Raw genomic sequence first — 16,030 nt, 5'->3', positions numbered from 1 at the left:
TGCCCACTATTATAAATATTCACTCGCATTATGTAGCCATACTCAAGTATGTCTTTTCGTACAAACGTGTATTTTTTTGTCTCAATTTTAAAAGTTTCCAATTGAGCACTTGATCCCACAAACACAGGAGATTTACACCTGGTCTCACACTAGCAAATTGACCATGAACTTTGATCTGGAAACACAAGATCGTTTATAGTTTTTCCTAATAAACACTTATTTCACACATTATAGGAACAAAGAGCACAGTCACAGCAATCCTGCCCAAAATAAATGGCCTCATATGGTAACAATTCAATATATTAGCCTTTAATGAAGTAAAATAGAAAAAAAAAAGAAATTTCCGTTTTCACAGTGTGAAATTTCTCATGATTTCTCTTTATATTTTATAGGGCCTAGCTAACTTCCTTAAACACATGCCCAATAAATATTTGTTGAATACATAAATCATGCATGCTTGTGTTCCATCCCAGGAAAACTGCACCCTGACTTGCAAAGACATTGAAAATTACCTGGAAAATGACACTAAGTACAAAACATTTGGTAACAAGAAGTCTGTGTAATAATTGAGAAAATAAAGTTGTGGTAATTAAAACTTTTTTAGTGTTTAAAATTTTAAACATAAATGTAGGAGTTAAATTGGTGAAGAACTTTGAGGAGAAAGCATGTTCTCAAGATAAAGTAGAATGCATTTTTCTGGGTTGTGAGGATTTGAATGGGTTTTAACTATCATGTCTTATAAGAGCTGCATGAACATGTTGATGTGTCTTTCACAGGTGGTGCCGATGGCGTTACAGCCACCAACACTGTCTCAGGTCTGATGGGATTAAAATCTGATGGCACACCTTGGCCAGCAGTGGGGATTGCAAAGCGAACTACCTATGGAGGAGTGTCTGGTAGGTGTTGCCCACTTCTTGCATTGTGCTTTCTTGGAGGTTGTTGAAAAATCAGGAGGTCATATTGCAAGAGTTTTGTGTCCTTTATGATCCCAAATTCTGATAACTCATAGCTGATCAATATTCATAATAGTTATGACAGAACAGATTGAATGTGAAAGCTCAAGTGACAGCACAGGATGAGAGAATATCAAGATAAAGTCTTGCACAAATTCTATTCTCTTGTGGTCCATGCTTTCCTGAGAATTTCTCATTGTCTCTCAGTTCTTTTGCCACTTATTAGTAAGGGTTAATATGAGGGCCCTCTGAGAGAAAAATATAGGCACCCTCATTACAATATTCTTTTCATAGTCTGGACTAGTTTTCATTCGTCCTGGAATTTAGACATCTACCATCTTCAAAAATCTTGCTTTCACAACTGTCCTAAACAAGCCATTAAAACACTGAATTAAGCATCAGCTGACAAGACATTTGCAGACCTCACACCTTTGCACACTCTTTCTTATCATCATACGCTTGAATTTGAAAAAGAAAGAGAGGTTTTAATCTCAAGGTCCCATTCAGTATCTTTGCCCTGTGCATTCTGTGACTGTGACAACACGAACTTGGGCTTGCAAAGACAATGCTGTAAGGTTCTTGACTGTACTGGTATGAGGATTAGTCTCCTTGGTGATAGAGAAAGTGGTAAATATACATAACATAACAGTGCCCCACTGTTCAAGAAAAGCATTGCTGAATCAGACCAAAATGTGCTTTTGGAAGAGGCTGGACAGACACAAATAAAGCTCTATCCATGCTGAGGTATTCTGTTTTGAGAGTATGAAGTATGCCTGTGAGCCATGAAGAACAAAAACGATTATATTCTGCTTTTAATTGAATGCCATTCCCACAATGTCAGAAAGAGGAAGGCTGACGAGGAGCACCTGCTCAGGCTCCAGACACAACTCGCTTTTATCAGGAGCTATCAAACAGGGCCTTAAATATTATTGTAATGCAGAATAACGTGGACCGCGCTAGCAAGTGCCACAGAAAGAGAGTCAAGAGACTCCAGAGTTGGGCTGTAACATGCACTATGTTTTCTGTCAGCCCATTTCAATTTTTCCAGCCTGCCATGTTGACAGCAAGAGAATAAAGGAGGTCGCAGAGGCTGCTGAACATTAAAAATTAATAAAAGAACTATTGCAGTAGTATTTTATATAAGTAACACCATTCACGTTTTCTCATTTAAGCTGCAATTTCTGAATATTCTTCCATACTATAACTCAGTCTAATAAAACTACAAAATTATAGCATTAGAAACACTCTTTTGTGTTGCAGTCTTTAAGCATATACACACTGGAAATTATAGCAGTACCTGAAAACAAGTTCAGCTGTACCTCAGGGTCTGTTAGCATTTCCATAAAACTCTATTTCTAAGATTTATAAATCCATATATAAATATTCACTTGGGCTATAAGCTTAGCTAAGCCTGGGTGGAACTTTCATTTTAAACAACAAAAAATCCCTAACATTTTAAAGGACTTGTACCTCATTTCTAATAGGTTCTATATTAAGTTTCTTCACATTAAACAATCTGTTTTGAAAATAGCCTTTCTCCACATTGACAGAATTAATATAGTTTCCCTCCTTTAAAGCAATGCTTGCTTAAGTTTAAAGGTAATAGAATCTGAAAAGCAGTTTAAATAGGCAATGATAATATATTTTAGGGCAGAGCAAGTTCTATAACAGAGTACCTTCAGTATGAGTTATAGCAAAACAGCCTAGCAAAATTGTGTTAAATAACAATGGTTTCAAATTTTCGAGAGTTTTATCAAATATGGTTGTCAGGACTTCAAATGCTGCTTTAATACTGAAAATTACACAAAATAAGCTAGATATTCTTATAAGATTTTTAAAATATTTGCCATAGCACAGTGCTACTATCTGCTCAAATGTTCTCTCAGAGCATGGCAATGTCTTCTTTCAGAGGCACTGCATGAATCACAGATTTTTGAAAAGTGAAAACTAAATAGAGTTTAATTTTGGATAGCCACCTGAACACAGCACATACTTTTCATTGCCAGTGAAGAATATTTTCCCCTTTCAGTATCTTCTTTAGCTGTTTATTCAATTGTTGTTATTTTTTTCTCAGAATAAGATTTCTGCTCTTTGAAATGAAGATTATGTTTTGTTTAAATATGGAAATAGTGAGGTACCTGGAGTAGTATACCTGCTGTAGAAAAATGGGCACATTTCAGGAATGTTCTTCTAGAGAAAATGCATTAGCTAATAAGGGACAATGACTTGCCCTGGGAAAACAGGATCTCAGCTAAGGAATGTGAATTGAATTACTGCAGATATAAGTATCCTGGATTTGAGAGCAATGTCTTTCAAAGGTTGGTTCCCAATTCATGAGTATACTATGCAATCAAGTTTAGTTAACTGTAATCAACATTTTAAATAATGAAATAGAATAAGAATTGTCAGAATGCTTTGCACATGGTTGGGATAAGCATTGTTTGACCAAACTTCTTTCTCAGTTATACACATAATATACACTTAAATATGCCATAATGTAAAATGCACTTTTTACTTAGTTAACTTCAAAATATTTTGAGAGTTACTATGTCAGAGGGAGGTCACTTTTGTTAAATAAAAGAGGTCAGTAAGACTGTAGAAAGATAACTTCTACCTGCTGTAGCTTACAAGTTACTTCAAGAGAGCAAATTAGGACCCCACTCCAAGGTCTTACCCTCAGCTTTGCTATTTTAGAAACTATTTTTCTAATTCATCTGCAGACAATTAGACTCTTGGGGGGTGCTTAAATATATGAAACAAACTCATAATAAAGTGATTTATAAACCTGAATTTCAATTATGGGAGAAATATGTCATAGTATTGCTCCATTAAAAAGTTGAATTATGTACCAGACGATTTCATAGTGAGAACAGTATAAAAGGAAATCTTGTTTGGTATCCATAAGGAATATTTTTTATCAAACAAAGATGGCTGATTCAGCTGTCCACCATGTAAGTACTCCATCTAAACCGTTGATTCTAAAGAATTCTGTACCTTTCTTTGGACAGTATAGACCTAATACTAAGTTGTTATGACCTTTCCTTTTTCTAGAATCCACCCAGAAAACTTTTGTTGTATCAAACAGCAGTTAATTCGTGTATCATCACACAGTTGAACAGTTTATTGGGTTTGGGGAGAGGAAAGGAAGAAGAAATTCTTTGACTTATTTGGTTGGAAAAAACCCTAATCTCAGTAACAATTATAAACTCCATCCTTGAGTGCATGATTCATTATTTATCCTAGTTTAAGTTCTTTTTTGTCTGGTTATAGTTTCAAATTTTGACCTTTTTTTCTGACTTCATTCCCAAATAATGAGGGCATCTTAAGATAGCCCCCAAATCAGTGATTACTATCACCTATATAAATGGTGTTATCCAGCTGTGGTGTGACATTTTCACATGAAATCCTCCCTGTGGGTAAGATTCTTTCAGAGCTGGCTAAGAATCAGTCCTGCATGGCATAAACTAAAGATGTCTTTCTTGCAGCTGACTTCGTGAGGATAACCTTTATTCATTTACAGGTACTTCGGGAGAAAAAGTAATCATGCATTTTTCAATGGGGTAAATTCATTTGAGGTTTTTGTTGTTGTTCCTTGTGTTTTTAGTGTTTTTTATTAATGGAGAATGAATTTCATTGCCCTGTATATATTTCCTGTGTTGCACATACAAACACAAGCACATTCACACACACAGGAAAGAGTGCAGAAGACACTTAAATTGAAATAATGATAGACACTTCAGGCTCAATACAATTTACTTCCCATGAGCTTGAAAAACTAACTTACTGTTTTAAATTATTTTATTTGCCAAATTTGTTCTGTTTTCACCAAAGGAAAGGAAATTCTTGTTCTTAACTTCAAATTTTGAATGCTTGTTTGAAGTTATTAATTATGTATTGACTTACACAATTACAATAAGAGAACACATTTTGTTCAGTATTAAGACTTATAAACTTTATTATTGATTTCTGAATAATTCATAAAAGATGGCTTTTAAGATTTTCTCTCTATTTCAGCCCAAAGTTACTCCTCTCATAGAGGTTATTACAGAATCCAGTAAATGACTGTGTATTTCTAAATAAATTATAGTGGAATATTCCATGAATGTTCTTAGAGTCTACAAGTAAATAATGAATGATTTGAAATCTAGCTATGTGAGATACTGGACACTGGCTTGGTATGGTTACAAGCTTCCTAAAGGTGTTTTCATTGTAAAACCAACATAGGAAATACTAATAAAAGAAGGTACAAGTTAGAAATTTAGCTAGTAATTTGTAGATCTGTATCAGTGTAGGGCCAGAAGTGAGTACAAAGCGTATAATTTAGAAAACTTGCACAAATGTGAATCAATATAGTAGCTTAGGAAGGAATTTTAGGCATCGACTTCACATCGCATAGTTTATGTGTGTTTTTAAGATAGTTACTTAGGCATGAATTGTTAGAATGCAATAATAACTTGGCAGCATACACTCTGCTACTGGGCATTACATAAACACAAATCCAGTGTAACCCACTCTAATCACACACTTATTTTGTTGTATTTATTAGTGAATATTTATGTAAAATCAGAGAGATGGCAAAACAAAACAGATTAGAAACTCAGAAGTTTTAGTTACATTTTTCTTTAAATAACTATTTCACACATGCCAGCAACTGAAGATTTTGGCAGGATTGCTTTAAGTTCTTACACCACACATTACAATTCCATCATAAAATACAGTGTTGGTATTTTTTTTAATTGGGAATCTTTTTAATGTGCTGGATTTTTTATGTGTCAATCACATGATTATTGATGCATAAATTGCTTTTAGAAAAACACGCCTATTATCTGTCATAAAATTTAAGCTATCTATTGTAATCATCTTTATCGATGAGAGCTTAGGCTTTAACATTGAAGATCTAAAGTAACCTGATAGATAAAGATAGAATTTAAATGAATAAAAATGTGGTAATTCATGCTAAAAAGAATAATTAAAAGGAGAGCCTTCCTTTTTATACTCACTTATCTTTTTCCTTTTTTTGTGTGTACAAAAATAATGCAAAAAATCTGGCCTGTTATTCACCTATGTAAAAACATTCTTAGCTTATTATAAGTTTAACTGATCAAACTATTAAAGACCTTGTTATACAAATATGTATGTACTATATTTGCAGAACAGTCAAAAGTAAGCATTTCAAATAAAGATGCTAGATTGCAATTTTTATTATAAGTTATCACTTTGGTTGAGAGAGGCTCACCATTAGAAATATTCTCATTTAAATAATGCTCATTTGAATATATTCCTGTACAGATTGACAAAGAATCCCCTTTTTTATTATATTGGCTTTCCTGGAACCTGAGCATCTCACTGTTTAGCCATCGTTGGTCTGTGCAGGAGATCAGAGCCCTAATAATAGATTTTTGACAGTGAGCTCGCCTGCTACCTGCCCTACACAAATCCTCACTGTTCATGTTTGCTTCATGGCAACAAAGCAGACAGAAGGAAAATGCCAAGTGCTGAGTCTGAGGTACAGCCTTGCCTTGGCTTGACATTTCAGCAGAATAGCAGTTTATGAGATGCATAATTTTTCATCTGGGACTCAGCTGCCATATTCATAGACGCTTACAGCTCATCGACAGACTGGAGCAAGGGCAAAGGTTTAAAGCATAGATCAAGGTCTACATCCTTTCCTTAGGTATTTTAAAATAACTATTGTCCTACAGATAAATGGTAGAACCAAATAGTATTTAAGAGCCAACAAATTCATGGGTACCTGGATATTATATATATTTTCCTTTGGTTCAAAATTAGGAAAATAAATTAATGTCTGTTCCAGTTCCTAAGAAAATATTTGATAGACTTTGTAAACCAAAGAATTCTGACAAGCATATTAAGAAAACTTACCTTTGCAGCAGTGGTAATGAATTATTAAATTTCTTTCCTCTGTGTGTGTTTTTTCATAAAGAATGATTTCAAGCTTGAAATTAATCAAAAAATGTTCTATTATGAAAGTAAAACTAGAGAGTATTGTGTCACTGTTTGAGCTTGAATTTAAATATTCACAGATTCATGCATATCTACTGTACTAAAAAATCAGTGTAGGTACACGTCAGTGGCTGTTTAATTTAGAACTACACATCTCTGTAAGCTTCAGAAACAGTTCACCGTGTCACAGTCTCATACAGAACAATGGTACAGTACATTGGATTAATTAAGGAAGCCTTGCAGAGAACTGAGTTCTCAGTATGTCAAGATTTCAGTTTTATGTTAAATATTTTCTAAAGGCCAGACCCTTAAATCTCAGGGGCTGTACCAAGCAGTGAGCTGTGAATTTAACCATAGGCTAACTGCTAATGATAAGGAAAAGAGTCCTAGTTGAGGCAGCTGTAATACAGTCATTGGATTAGGCTATCAATCACTCGACTCCCTAAGGAAAAGGGGAAGAAGACCAAACAGTGAAAAGGGAAATTAAGAAAGGAGGGCATGACTGGAATGAGATTCCTCACCATCTTTATCCATTCGTCGTCCTAAACCCCTAAGCATCAGACCAAACTCTCTAGCATTACTCTGACTATACAGCCAACACATTTATTCCTCACATCTAGAGGACTATCAAAATGTCATTGCCTCTCAGTAGTTGAAGATCTTGAAACCTGCTGAAAGCAAATGTCTGATTACATAAGAAGAAATTAGATTAACTCTTAGTTTGTGGGATTTAAGATTTATATTTATGAGTCTTTTATGGATCAGGATTCATCTATGTTAGTAAAGAAAAATATTTTTATTTAACTTGTAAACTGTAGCCAATTTTTACATATCCACATCCTCTTGGTGAGGTGAGGTTCCAGTAGATCAGTGGTTCTCAAACTTTAGCATGATACATCAGAAACTGGAAGGTTTGTTGTGACACAGATTTCTGGACCTCTTCCCCAGAGTTTCTGATACATAAGGCTTGGAGAGCCTGAGAATGTACACTGCTAACAAGTTCCAGATGATGCTTTTGCTACCAGTCTGGAAACCACACTTTGAGAACAGTAGATGAAGAAAGATTAGTATCACTGAGCATTTTACTTCGAATATCTTATTTCCAAAATAATGTCAAATGCTTTAAGCAATGGTAAAATTAGAAGGGCATAGTATTTGATTTAAGAATCTCTGCCCACAGTTAAGTATCTGAAACACCTTATAGTAAATGAAGTCAGAATTCTTAGAAAAAGTGGAACACATTTTTTGAGGTCTCAGAGTAGAGAAGAACGTGTCACTCTATTTAAGATTAAATGTTGAGTGGAAACCATTGTTTATGCGAAGAGAATTTATTATGAGTGCCACTGAAGACAATTTATGGATATCACTAGTCCTTTGGAAAGGAAACAGGTGTGAGTCAGACAAGGATAAAATTAAGCTCACGATTGGGAAATATTATGTTTTTCTTCTTAACTTTGTATAGACACTAGCATATTGAGTAATAACAGCTCTCTTCTAGGACAGTTTACTTACTTATGTTCTCAAACCCTTAAAGTGTGGGAAACAATAGTACTGGTAGCTTACTGCTCTTCTCTCTTAATTTACTGCTTTCTTGCTATCCCCAAACAATGCTATCCTCTTATTAGTGGAAGGGAGGAGATAACCAATGTTGTGGAGATACGCTATTTCAATGCAGTGTCCCTGCTGTTAGCACTGTTACACTATGCACTGAGCTCTTCCAAGGTCCTCTTTATAGACTGTTCGTGATATCATTCATCAATCCTGGAAGCTGCTTGAAACCTTCTTCTGACAGACAAATGTCCTGATGTGCATTCCCAACAATTTAGTACCATGTGAATGCCTGGTAGAAAACACCTCGAATTCCAAGAGGTCCTTAAGTGTGGGGCACAGTAAACCTTTGAGACACACACATGGTATCTGATACTTGAAGGTGGAGACTGCCAGGGTTATACAGGAGTGATTATAAGAGTTGGTATCAGAATAGAAAAGAGAAAGGAATTTGGTCAGGCCAGCTTAACTTTACTTGCTATGCTTTTGGAGAGTCCGACGTGTCAACTCAATTCAGTGAAGAAATGTTGGATAGGAAAGTGTACTGTAGATTTTATATACAGTACATTATTTCTGTGGTTTTCAAATTGTTATGCTTACAAACACCCTACAATTAAAACTTTATAAACTATATACTCCTCACTCATTTTAGTTGACCTGAGAATTTTAGCAGTAAGTTCAAGTGCTAGCAAAAGACATAATCCCCCATGTTTTGCAAATATGAATTCTTTAAATGAAATTGTTTTGCATTTTTTAAATAAACCTACTAGGAATAAATAGCACCACTGTGCTTTTTTGTATTTATCATCACCCATTTAAAAATTCATAAACATGCTCTAACAAAGAGTGGGAGTTTTGCATCTTTTATTTCTCCTGAAACTAGTACTTTCAATCAATTTCTCCATCAAATTTTATCCTATTTTTATGTTTTCTTTTAATGCTTGAACATCTTAACGATCCTCTTTGGAAGCACTCTTTAACAAAATATATGTGTATAAATGGACATTTACATTTTAAAAATTCCTAGATTAAGTCTTTAAATGATAAATTATTTCCTGTATTGTTAGAATTTATAATTTACACTTTATCAAAACAACATAAATATATCATAACTATTGATAATTATTCAAAATAAAAGTGAATTTTATTGAAGGTCCATTTATTAATGAGAAATGTATGGCTTTTTAAATAATTTGATTGTGTATCTGTCGAGACATATTATTCTTTAAAAAAATAGAGTTTATCATCAGGTTTTTTTTTTTTAGGTGTGGACACTGAAAATCCTTGTTTATCTAAATAAATAAACTGGAAGGAGTTTATTATAGTCATTTTACCTAAATATTTGAGCACCTTCCCCATTGTAAGCCTAATATTAGTTAGCAATCTTCACCAAAAGTGATTAGGCAACTTGATGACTTGCTTTTTCTATTTTATTGAAATCAGAAACCTGGGATTTACCTGACTTGCAAGAATTTTTGTCGTTGAATCATTAGAATCAATCACTTTCTCAAAACCAACACCAATATTTTGGATTATTTTGTTTGGTACTCCCAAATTTTTGTATTCTATGTATATGTCATTGTAATATTTGAGATCAATGAAAAATATGCTTTTTTTAGAAAGTAGGGGAAGGACTGTTGAAACAAAGGAGTTGAGACAGAAGAACCAGTGGGATGCCTTGATTGCATTGTTTCTCAAGCATATAAAACTTAAGAAATCATACATATGGAAATTGGGGAACTAGAAAATAATTCCCTTAAAATCAGTTTACTTGTGGGATATATAAATTTCTGTGTACAGTGTAACTCTGAGTGTGTATACTGTCTGAGAAAACCAGTAACGTATTTCATTTAATCTTCACACAACTTTATGACAACTAAGCAATACCTTGGTTTTCCTTTTTATATAAACTTAACTATGTCTCTTAGTTAAGTTTAAGAAAATTGTCAGGCTGAGAGCGATGGCTCACACATGTAATCCCAGCACTTCTGGAGGCTGAGGCCGGCAGATTACTTGAGCCCAGGAGTTTGAGACTAGCCTGAGCAACATGGTGAAACCCTGTCTCTACCAAAAATACAAAACTTAGCCTGGCAAGGTGACATGCACCTGTAGTCCTGGCTACTCCTGAGGTTGAGGTGGGAGGAGCGATTGAGTCTGGGAGGTCGATGCTGCAGTGAGCCAAGATTGCGCCCATGCACTCCAGCCTGGGCAAAAGAGTGAGACCCTATCCAAAAAAAAAGTGATTTATGGATTTATAAATCTCAGTATTTAAGTTAATATGTGCTCTTTTGGTATTTGGAAATTTATGTTGATAGACTTATGTATTGCTAGAAAATTGATCAGCATTTCTGCATTCCTCAGCAGCACTGGCTATTCAAGCAATGCATAACAGCTGTGTGGGAATATCAAGGCCTTTGAATGATACAATCTTTATGTGCCCAGAGCTTTATTGAACATTTTATATGCATTCTTATTTAAATAACCCTGGGAGGTGGATATCATTGGGCCCATTCTGCAGACTTAGAGACTCAAGTCTAGATACTTAAGAAACTTGCCAGAGTTTACATAACCACATTTCATAGTCTGGGTTCATACTCAGATCTTTCTCCAAAATGAACTTTTAGGCATTTTTATTAATGTCAGAGATTAACATCTGTCATATCTGTCTAAATATAGTATACTCATTAAATTCTAATAGTCTACAAGTGTCACTTACTAATCTAACATTTATTCTCTCTGGTTTTGAAAAGCTGCCAGTGTACTCTTCTGTGACCCTTGTTAAAATTATGGGCCCATATTACCTGTTTCACTCACTCTCTATCTTGGAAAATTGAGTCAGATAGGTAAATTAGGGAAACATTCTTGGATTCGTTTCAAGGAACAAAAATGAGAGGCATCATTCAGGCATTTTTCTTGAAGTGTAAGCATGCAGCTAGAAATGAAGCTGCCATCGATATAGTAATAAAAATATCTTATTTCTTACTGCCTTGGATAAACCGTCTGAGCACTCAGTCTAACTGTGATGCCGAGAGCAACTTTGGATGCCCTTCTTTGTAATCCTGAGTAAGTTACAAATACCTGTGTTCCTGCGTATGTCTCACCTTCTTTTTGAACAGATTCATCTTTTTTCCCCTAAACAGCATCATCTCTTTTATAATTTCAACTGAGCTTGCAAAAGCCTAGTAGGTAATTCAGATATGCTACCTTTTCATTAGGTGAGGAGAAAGAGAAGGACATTTTGAAGATGGCGAGGTAGGGAAGAAATTGAAATTTTAAAAAACCTATACTAAGTCCTTTCTGAAGTGAAAAAGGAGCTCACACTATTTTTCATTTCCCCTGGTTTACAACAAAACATGATATAATATAAATAAACAAAAATAAACAAGAAGGTTAAAGTGTCTTAGCTCATATCTGTCATGATATGGTGTGAGAAATGTTAATTAGTATGTATTAATTTGAAAAGAATTGTATTGAACAGAAACCGCAAGTCCAAGGAATGTTCCTAATTAGTCTCAGTTCATTTAGCACATTTGGTTGATGACTGACCTGTTTGGATTATAAACATCTTAAAAGCAAGAGCCATTGTTTCCTTCGTATCAACTCCTCCAAAATTTGTGAAAGTTTTGGGCACATAGTAGACATGTAAGAAACCCTATTTTATTCTTAATATTCAGCTGCATACAAGCAGAAGGATTTAGTGATTGGACTGGTGTTTTTGTTTGAGACAGAGTACCACTCAGTCGCCCAGGCTGGAGTGCAGTGGTGTGATCTCTGCTCACTGCAACCTCCACCTCCTAGGTTCAAGCGATTCTCATGCCTCAGCCTCCCGAGTAGCTGGGATTACAGACTCACACTACCATGCCAGCTAATTGCTGATTTTTGTATTTTTAGTAGAGATAGGGTTTTGCGATGTTTGCCAGTCTGGTCTCAAACTCCTGAGCTCAGGTGATCCATCTGCCTCAGCCCCCCCAAAGTGCTGGAATTATAGGCGTGAACCACCACAACCAGCCTGGACTGATTTTTAATCTTTGCCAGCCATCTTGATTTTGCTGTTGAGCTTTTGGAAACTTAGTTAGAAATTCTGACGAATAGAATATAGGCCATTTTACTATGTGTCAGATGCTGGGAGCTTTTCACATATTATGCTATTTAATCAGTACAACAAACCAATCAGGTGGGAAAAAGTTGGGGCCTGTTTTATTGAAAGATAAACTGAGACACAGAAAGGTCAAGTAAATTCTATAACATCACACAGCTGGTATCCAGGTATATTGGAATCCCTACTGTCTGACTCTTCATACTGTACACTTAACCACTGTGCTTCAGCTGCCCCCTCTGCCTTGCTCATTCTGTATTAATTTATTCTGTTAAGCTTTTGTAATGTCTTAACATATTGTAGGATGAAAATATATAGTCACTTTTGTACTTAACAAAAAAATTGATGGAAAACAATCTATAAATATAACACTAAGATTAATCACTGTTTTTAAAAAATTCACAGTAATGACAGGTCACAATTACACTGTAAGTGGTCTAGTAAACCTCTCCATATTCCTATTAACCTCTGTGCTTCATGCATTTCTCATATTAATATACTGAGAAATAACACAAAGAAACATATGTACTTTTCAAGGCAGATGCCAAAGGTTTAATGGATCAAATTATTTCTGTGTTGGATTTTTATTCAATAGTTCCAAACATTTGGTCTTTTTCTTTAGTTTACTCCAATACTAAAATGGAATTATAAATTTCTCTATTAAGTACTTAAAATGAAAACATAATAGAAATGAGTTAGGCCAACAACAATGCCTTGTGTCGTTGAAATATATTTTCACCCTAGTGTTCCCAGTTCCCCAAACCCTTGTTTTAATAGCAAGTTTATGCTAGATGAAGGTGCGGTAATATTTTGTAGAAATTGTGTGTGTGTGTGTGTGTGTGTGTGTGTGTGGTTGTTTGTTCCTTGTACATTATTTGAAATCACTCCCAAAGACCTTTCTTTAGTTTCACCATTTTTATATAGGCTTGTGATATGATTTGGCTGTGTCCCCACCCAAATCTCATGTTGAACTGTAGTTCCCATAATCCCCACATGTCATGGGAGGGACCCAATGGGAGGTAATTGAATCATGAGGGCAGTTACCTCCATGCTGTTCTCATGATAGTGAGTGAGTTCTCACTAGATCTGATGGTTTTGTAAGGGGCTTTCCCCCCACTTCACTCTGCACTTCTCCTTGCTGCCACCGTGTGAAGAAGGACATGTTTGCTTCCCCTTCTGCCATAACTGTAAGTTTCCTGAGGCCTCCCCAGCCCTGCAGAATTGTGAGTGAGTTAAGCCTCTTTCCTTTATAAATTACCCAGTCTCAGGTATGCTTTTAACAGCGGCGTGAGAACAGACCAACACAGCTTATAATACAGCAGAGGTCACTGAATCAGTACATCAGTTGTACTGATTACAGCAGAGGTGAAAAGTCACCTGAGGAGCTTTTCAAATACACTGATTCTTGGAATTGGAGCATCTAATTCAGTAGATCTGTGTTAAGGCCAGGCATATATATTTTCAATCAGCATCTCAGAGGATTCTGATACATGCAACTTTAGTCCCCACTCTGAGAGGAAAAAAAAATAAAACCTAATTTGGGGTATGACACATTATAAGGTAATATAATTTTGTGTAATAAAAATTTAAGAGGTTTGTTTTAAGGAGAATGAAATGAAAAAATGTATCTTTGGTAGGTTAAATTTAGTCAATGATCATTCTAGTACTAGTAATTCAAATACAGGAATTTAGGTTTTAAGTGATTGGACACTCAGGTGTACTCTCCAAAAGTCTCACTAAAATATATGAAGACATAGAGGATAAACAAAAATGTAATGAAATGGGAGAATTGCCTGAGCCTAGGAGGCAAAGGTTGTGGTGAGCTTAGATTATGCCACTGCACTCTAGCCTGGGTGACAGAATGACACCCTGTCTCAAAAAAAAGAAAATTAAAGAAACAACAAAAAGTGGACTTTCAGCCAGTTGTCAGAATGGCCAAGAAATTTTCACAAATATTCTATTTCGTGAACTTCACATATGGATTTAAACTTTGAGTGATGGGATTCAGCAGTAGTAGTCCTTCTTTACTATTCCTAATTTCTGGTATTTCTGAGAGTATGTATAGATGCTTATATGCATCAAAGAGCAATTAAAAGGATACTATAATAAGTGGTTCAGGTTTAGTTTTTTGTGTTTGTTTTCTAAACTACGAATAGATAAAAATAGAGAAATAAAGCACTTGGCACTTTTATACCTACTTTAAGGCAAGCAGAATTGCTCTTGTTCTGATGCCATAGGATAGAACCTACTATGAAGGAAGCCCCTTCATTTCTCTTCGTTTCTGTGAGCAAGCAGTTGTTGGAAGCAATGCCTAACGTTTAAGAGGTCTAATTTGCAGAAGCCATGATCTTCAAGTAGAATCAGAGACTTCAAGATTCCTGTCTATTTACTGTGAACTTTGTAGTTTACATATATCCCTTCTATACAGTGTCAGAGGTCAAGGCAAGGAGGAAAAGTTAAAACCCTCCACCTTTAGTCTTGTAGAGTTCCATGAAAGTCTGCTTTGATCCAGACCCATTAGCATCAATGTTGTCTCTAGTCCTGAAAAGCCCAAACAAGCAGACAGAAAAGCAGGGCAATTCACCCTGGGTTGAAATGAGAAGATACAGAACAGATAGGAAAATATGTGGGAAATGGAAAGAAAATACAGAATCAAAAATATAGTAGCACAAATAAAACACACATTGCTGTTGTGACAGAGCAGAATTGAGATCATGGAAAATTGAATGTGTTGTTAAGGATAGCCATAGGAATTTCTCCAGAAAATGTAGAAAAATAAGACAGAGTAATCAAAATTATGAAAGAGAAGGTGACGATCAGACAACCCAAAATGAATTCATGATGAAGTTCCAGGATGGGAGTGGGGGAGCAGTATAATTAATATACATTTATATTCATAAGTGAAATTGATCTAAAACTTTTATTTGATGCTTTAAAAATTGGCTAGCAATTAATTTTATATTAATTGCTAGGAAATTAAATTCAACAGCACATTAAAAGATATAACCATCTTGACCAAAGAAGAATATTCCAGGAATGCAAAGATGGCTTAATATTATGAACATTATTAAAATAATATACTATATAATTGTATTCAATATGAAAAAACTTAATCCTTTGAAATGATCTGGAAACTCATCCTAAAATTTCAGTATCAGTTTCTGTTTAAAATCTTAGAAAACTAAAAGTGGTTTATGATAAATATTAATTTTGAGGATATACATCTTAAACCAAAAGTCGAACTCACACTTAATGAGTGAGTTTACTATTAAAAATAGTTCCATCAAAATAAAAGTTAAGACAAAGATATATACCATGAATATTGTTATTTAATATTATTGTGAAAGTTATGTCTGACACATGTAACATGAAAGAAGTGACATATCTTTCTAGAAAATACCATTATTGTTAATAGAGATGCTCTGTTCATATACCTAGGAAACGTAAAGAGATATTTTAAATCTCAGAA

At 34.8% G+C, this 16,030-nt stretch overlaps 1 protein-coding gene across 4 annotated transcripts in view; it reads left to right on the top strand.

Annotated features, from left to right (window-relative positions):
• DPYD (dihydropyrimidine dehydrogenase) overlaps positions 1-16,030 on the top strand; it is an 861,482-nt gene that overhangs the window by 624,985 nt on the left and 220,467 nt on the right. For all 4 annotated transcript variants that reach the window (XM_050807345.1, XM_050807361.1, XM_050807352.1 and 1 more), the window contains one exon: positions 777-896. In XM_050807345.1, the coding sequence (XP_050663302.1) occupies positions 777-896 (120 nt within the window). The remainder of the gene's footprint in view (positions 1-776; positions 897-16,030) is intronic.

The sequence above is a fragment of the Macaca thibetana genome, chromosome 1, assembly GCF_024542745.1.
Source record: "Macaca thibetana thibetana isolate TM-01 chromosome 1, ASM2454274v1, whole genome shotgun sequence".
In the NCBI taxonomy this organism is placed as follows: domain Eukaryota; kingdom Metazoa; phylum Chordata; class Mammalia; order Primates; family Cercopithecidae; genus Macaca; species Macaca thibetana.
The sequence above is the reverse complement of the archived record's forward strand: the minus strand, read 5'-3'. Positions and strand labels throughout refer to the sequence as shown.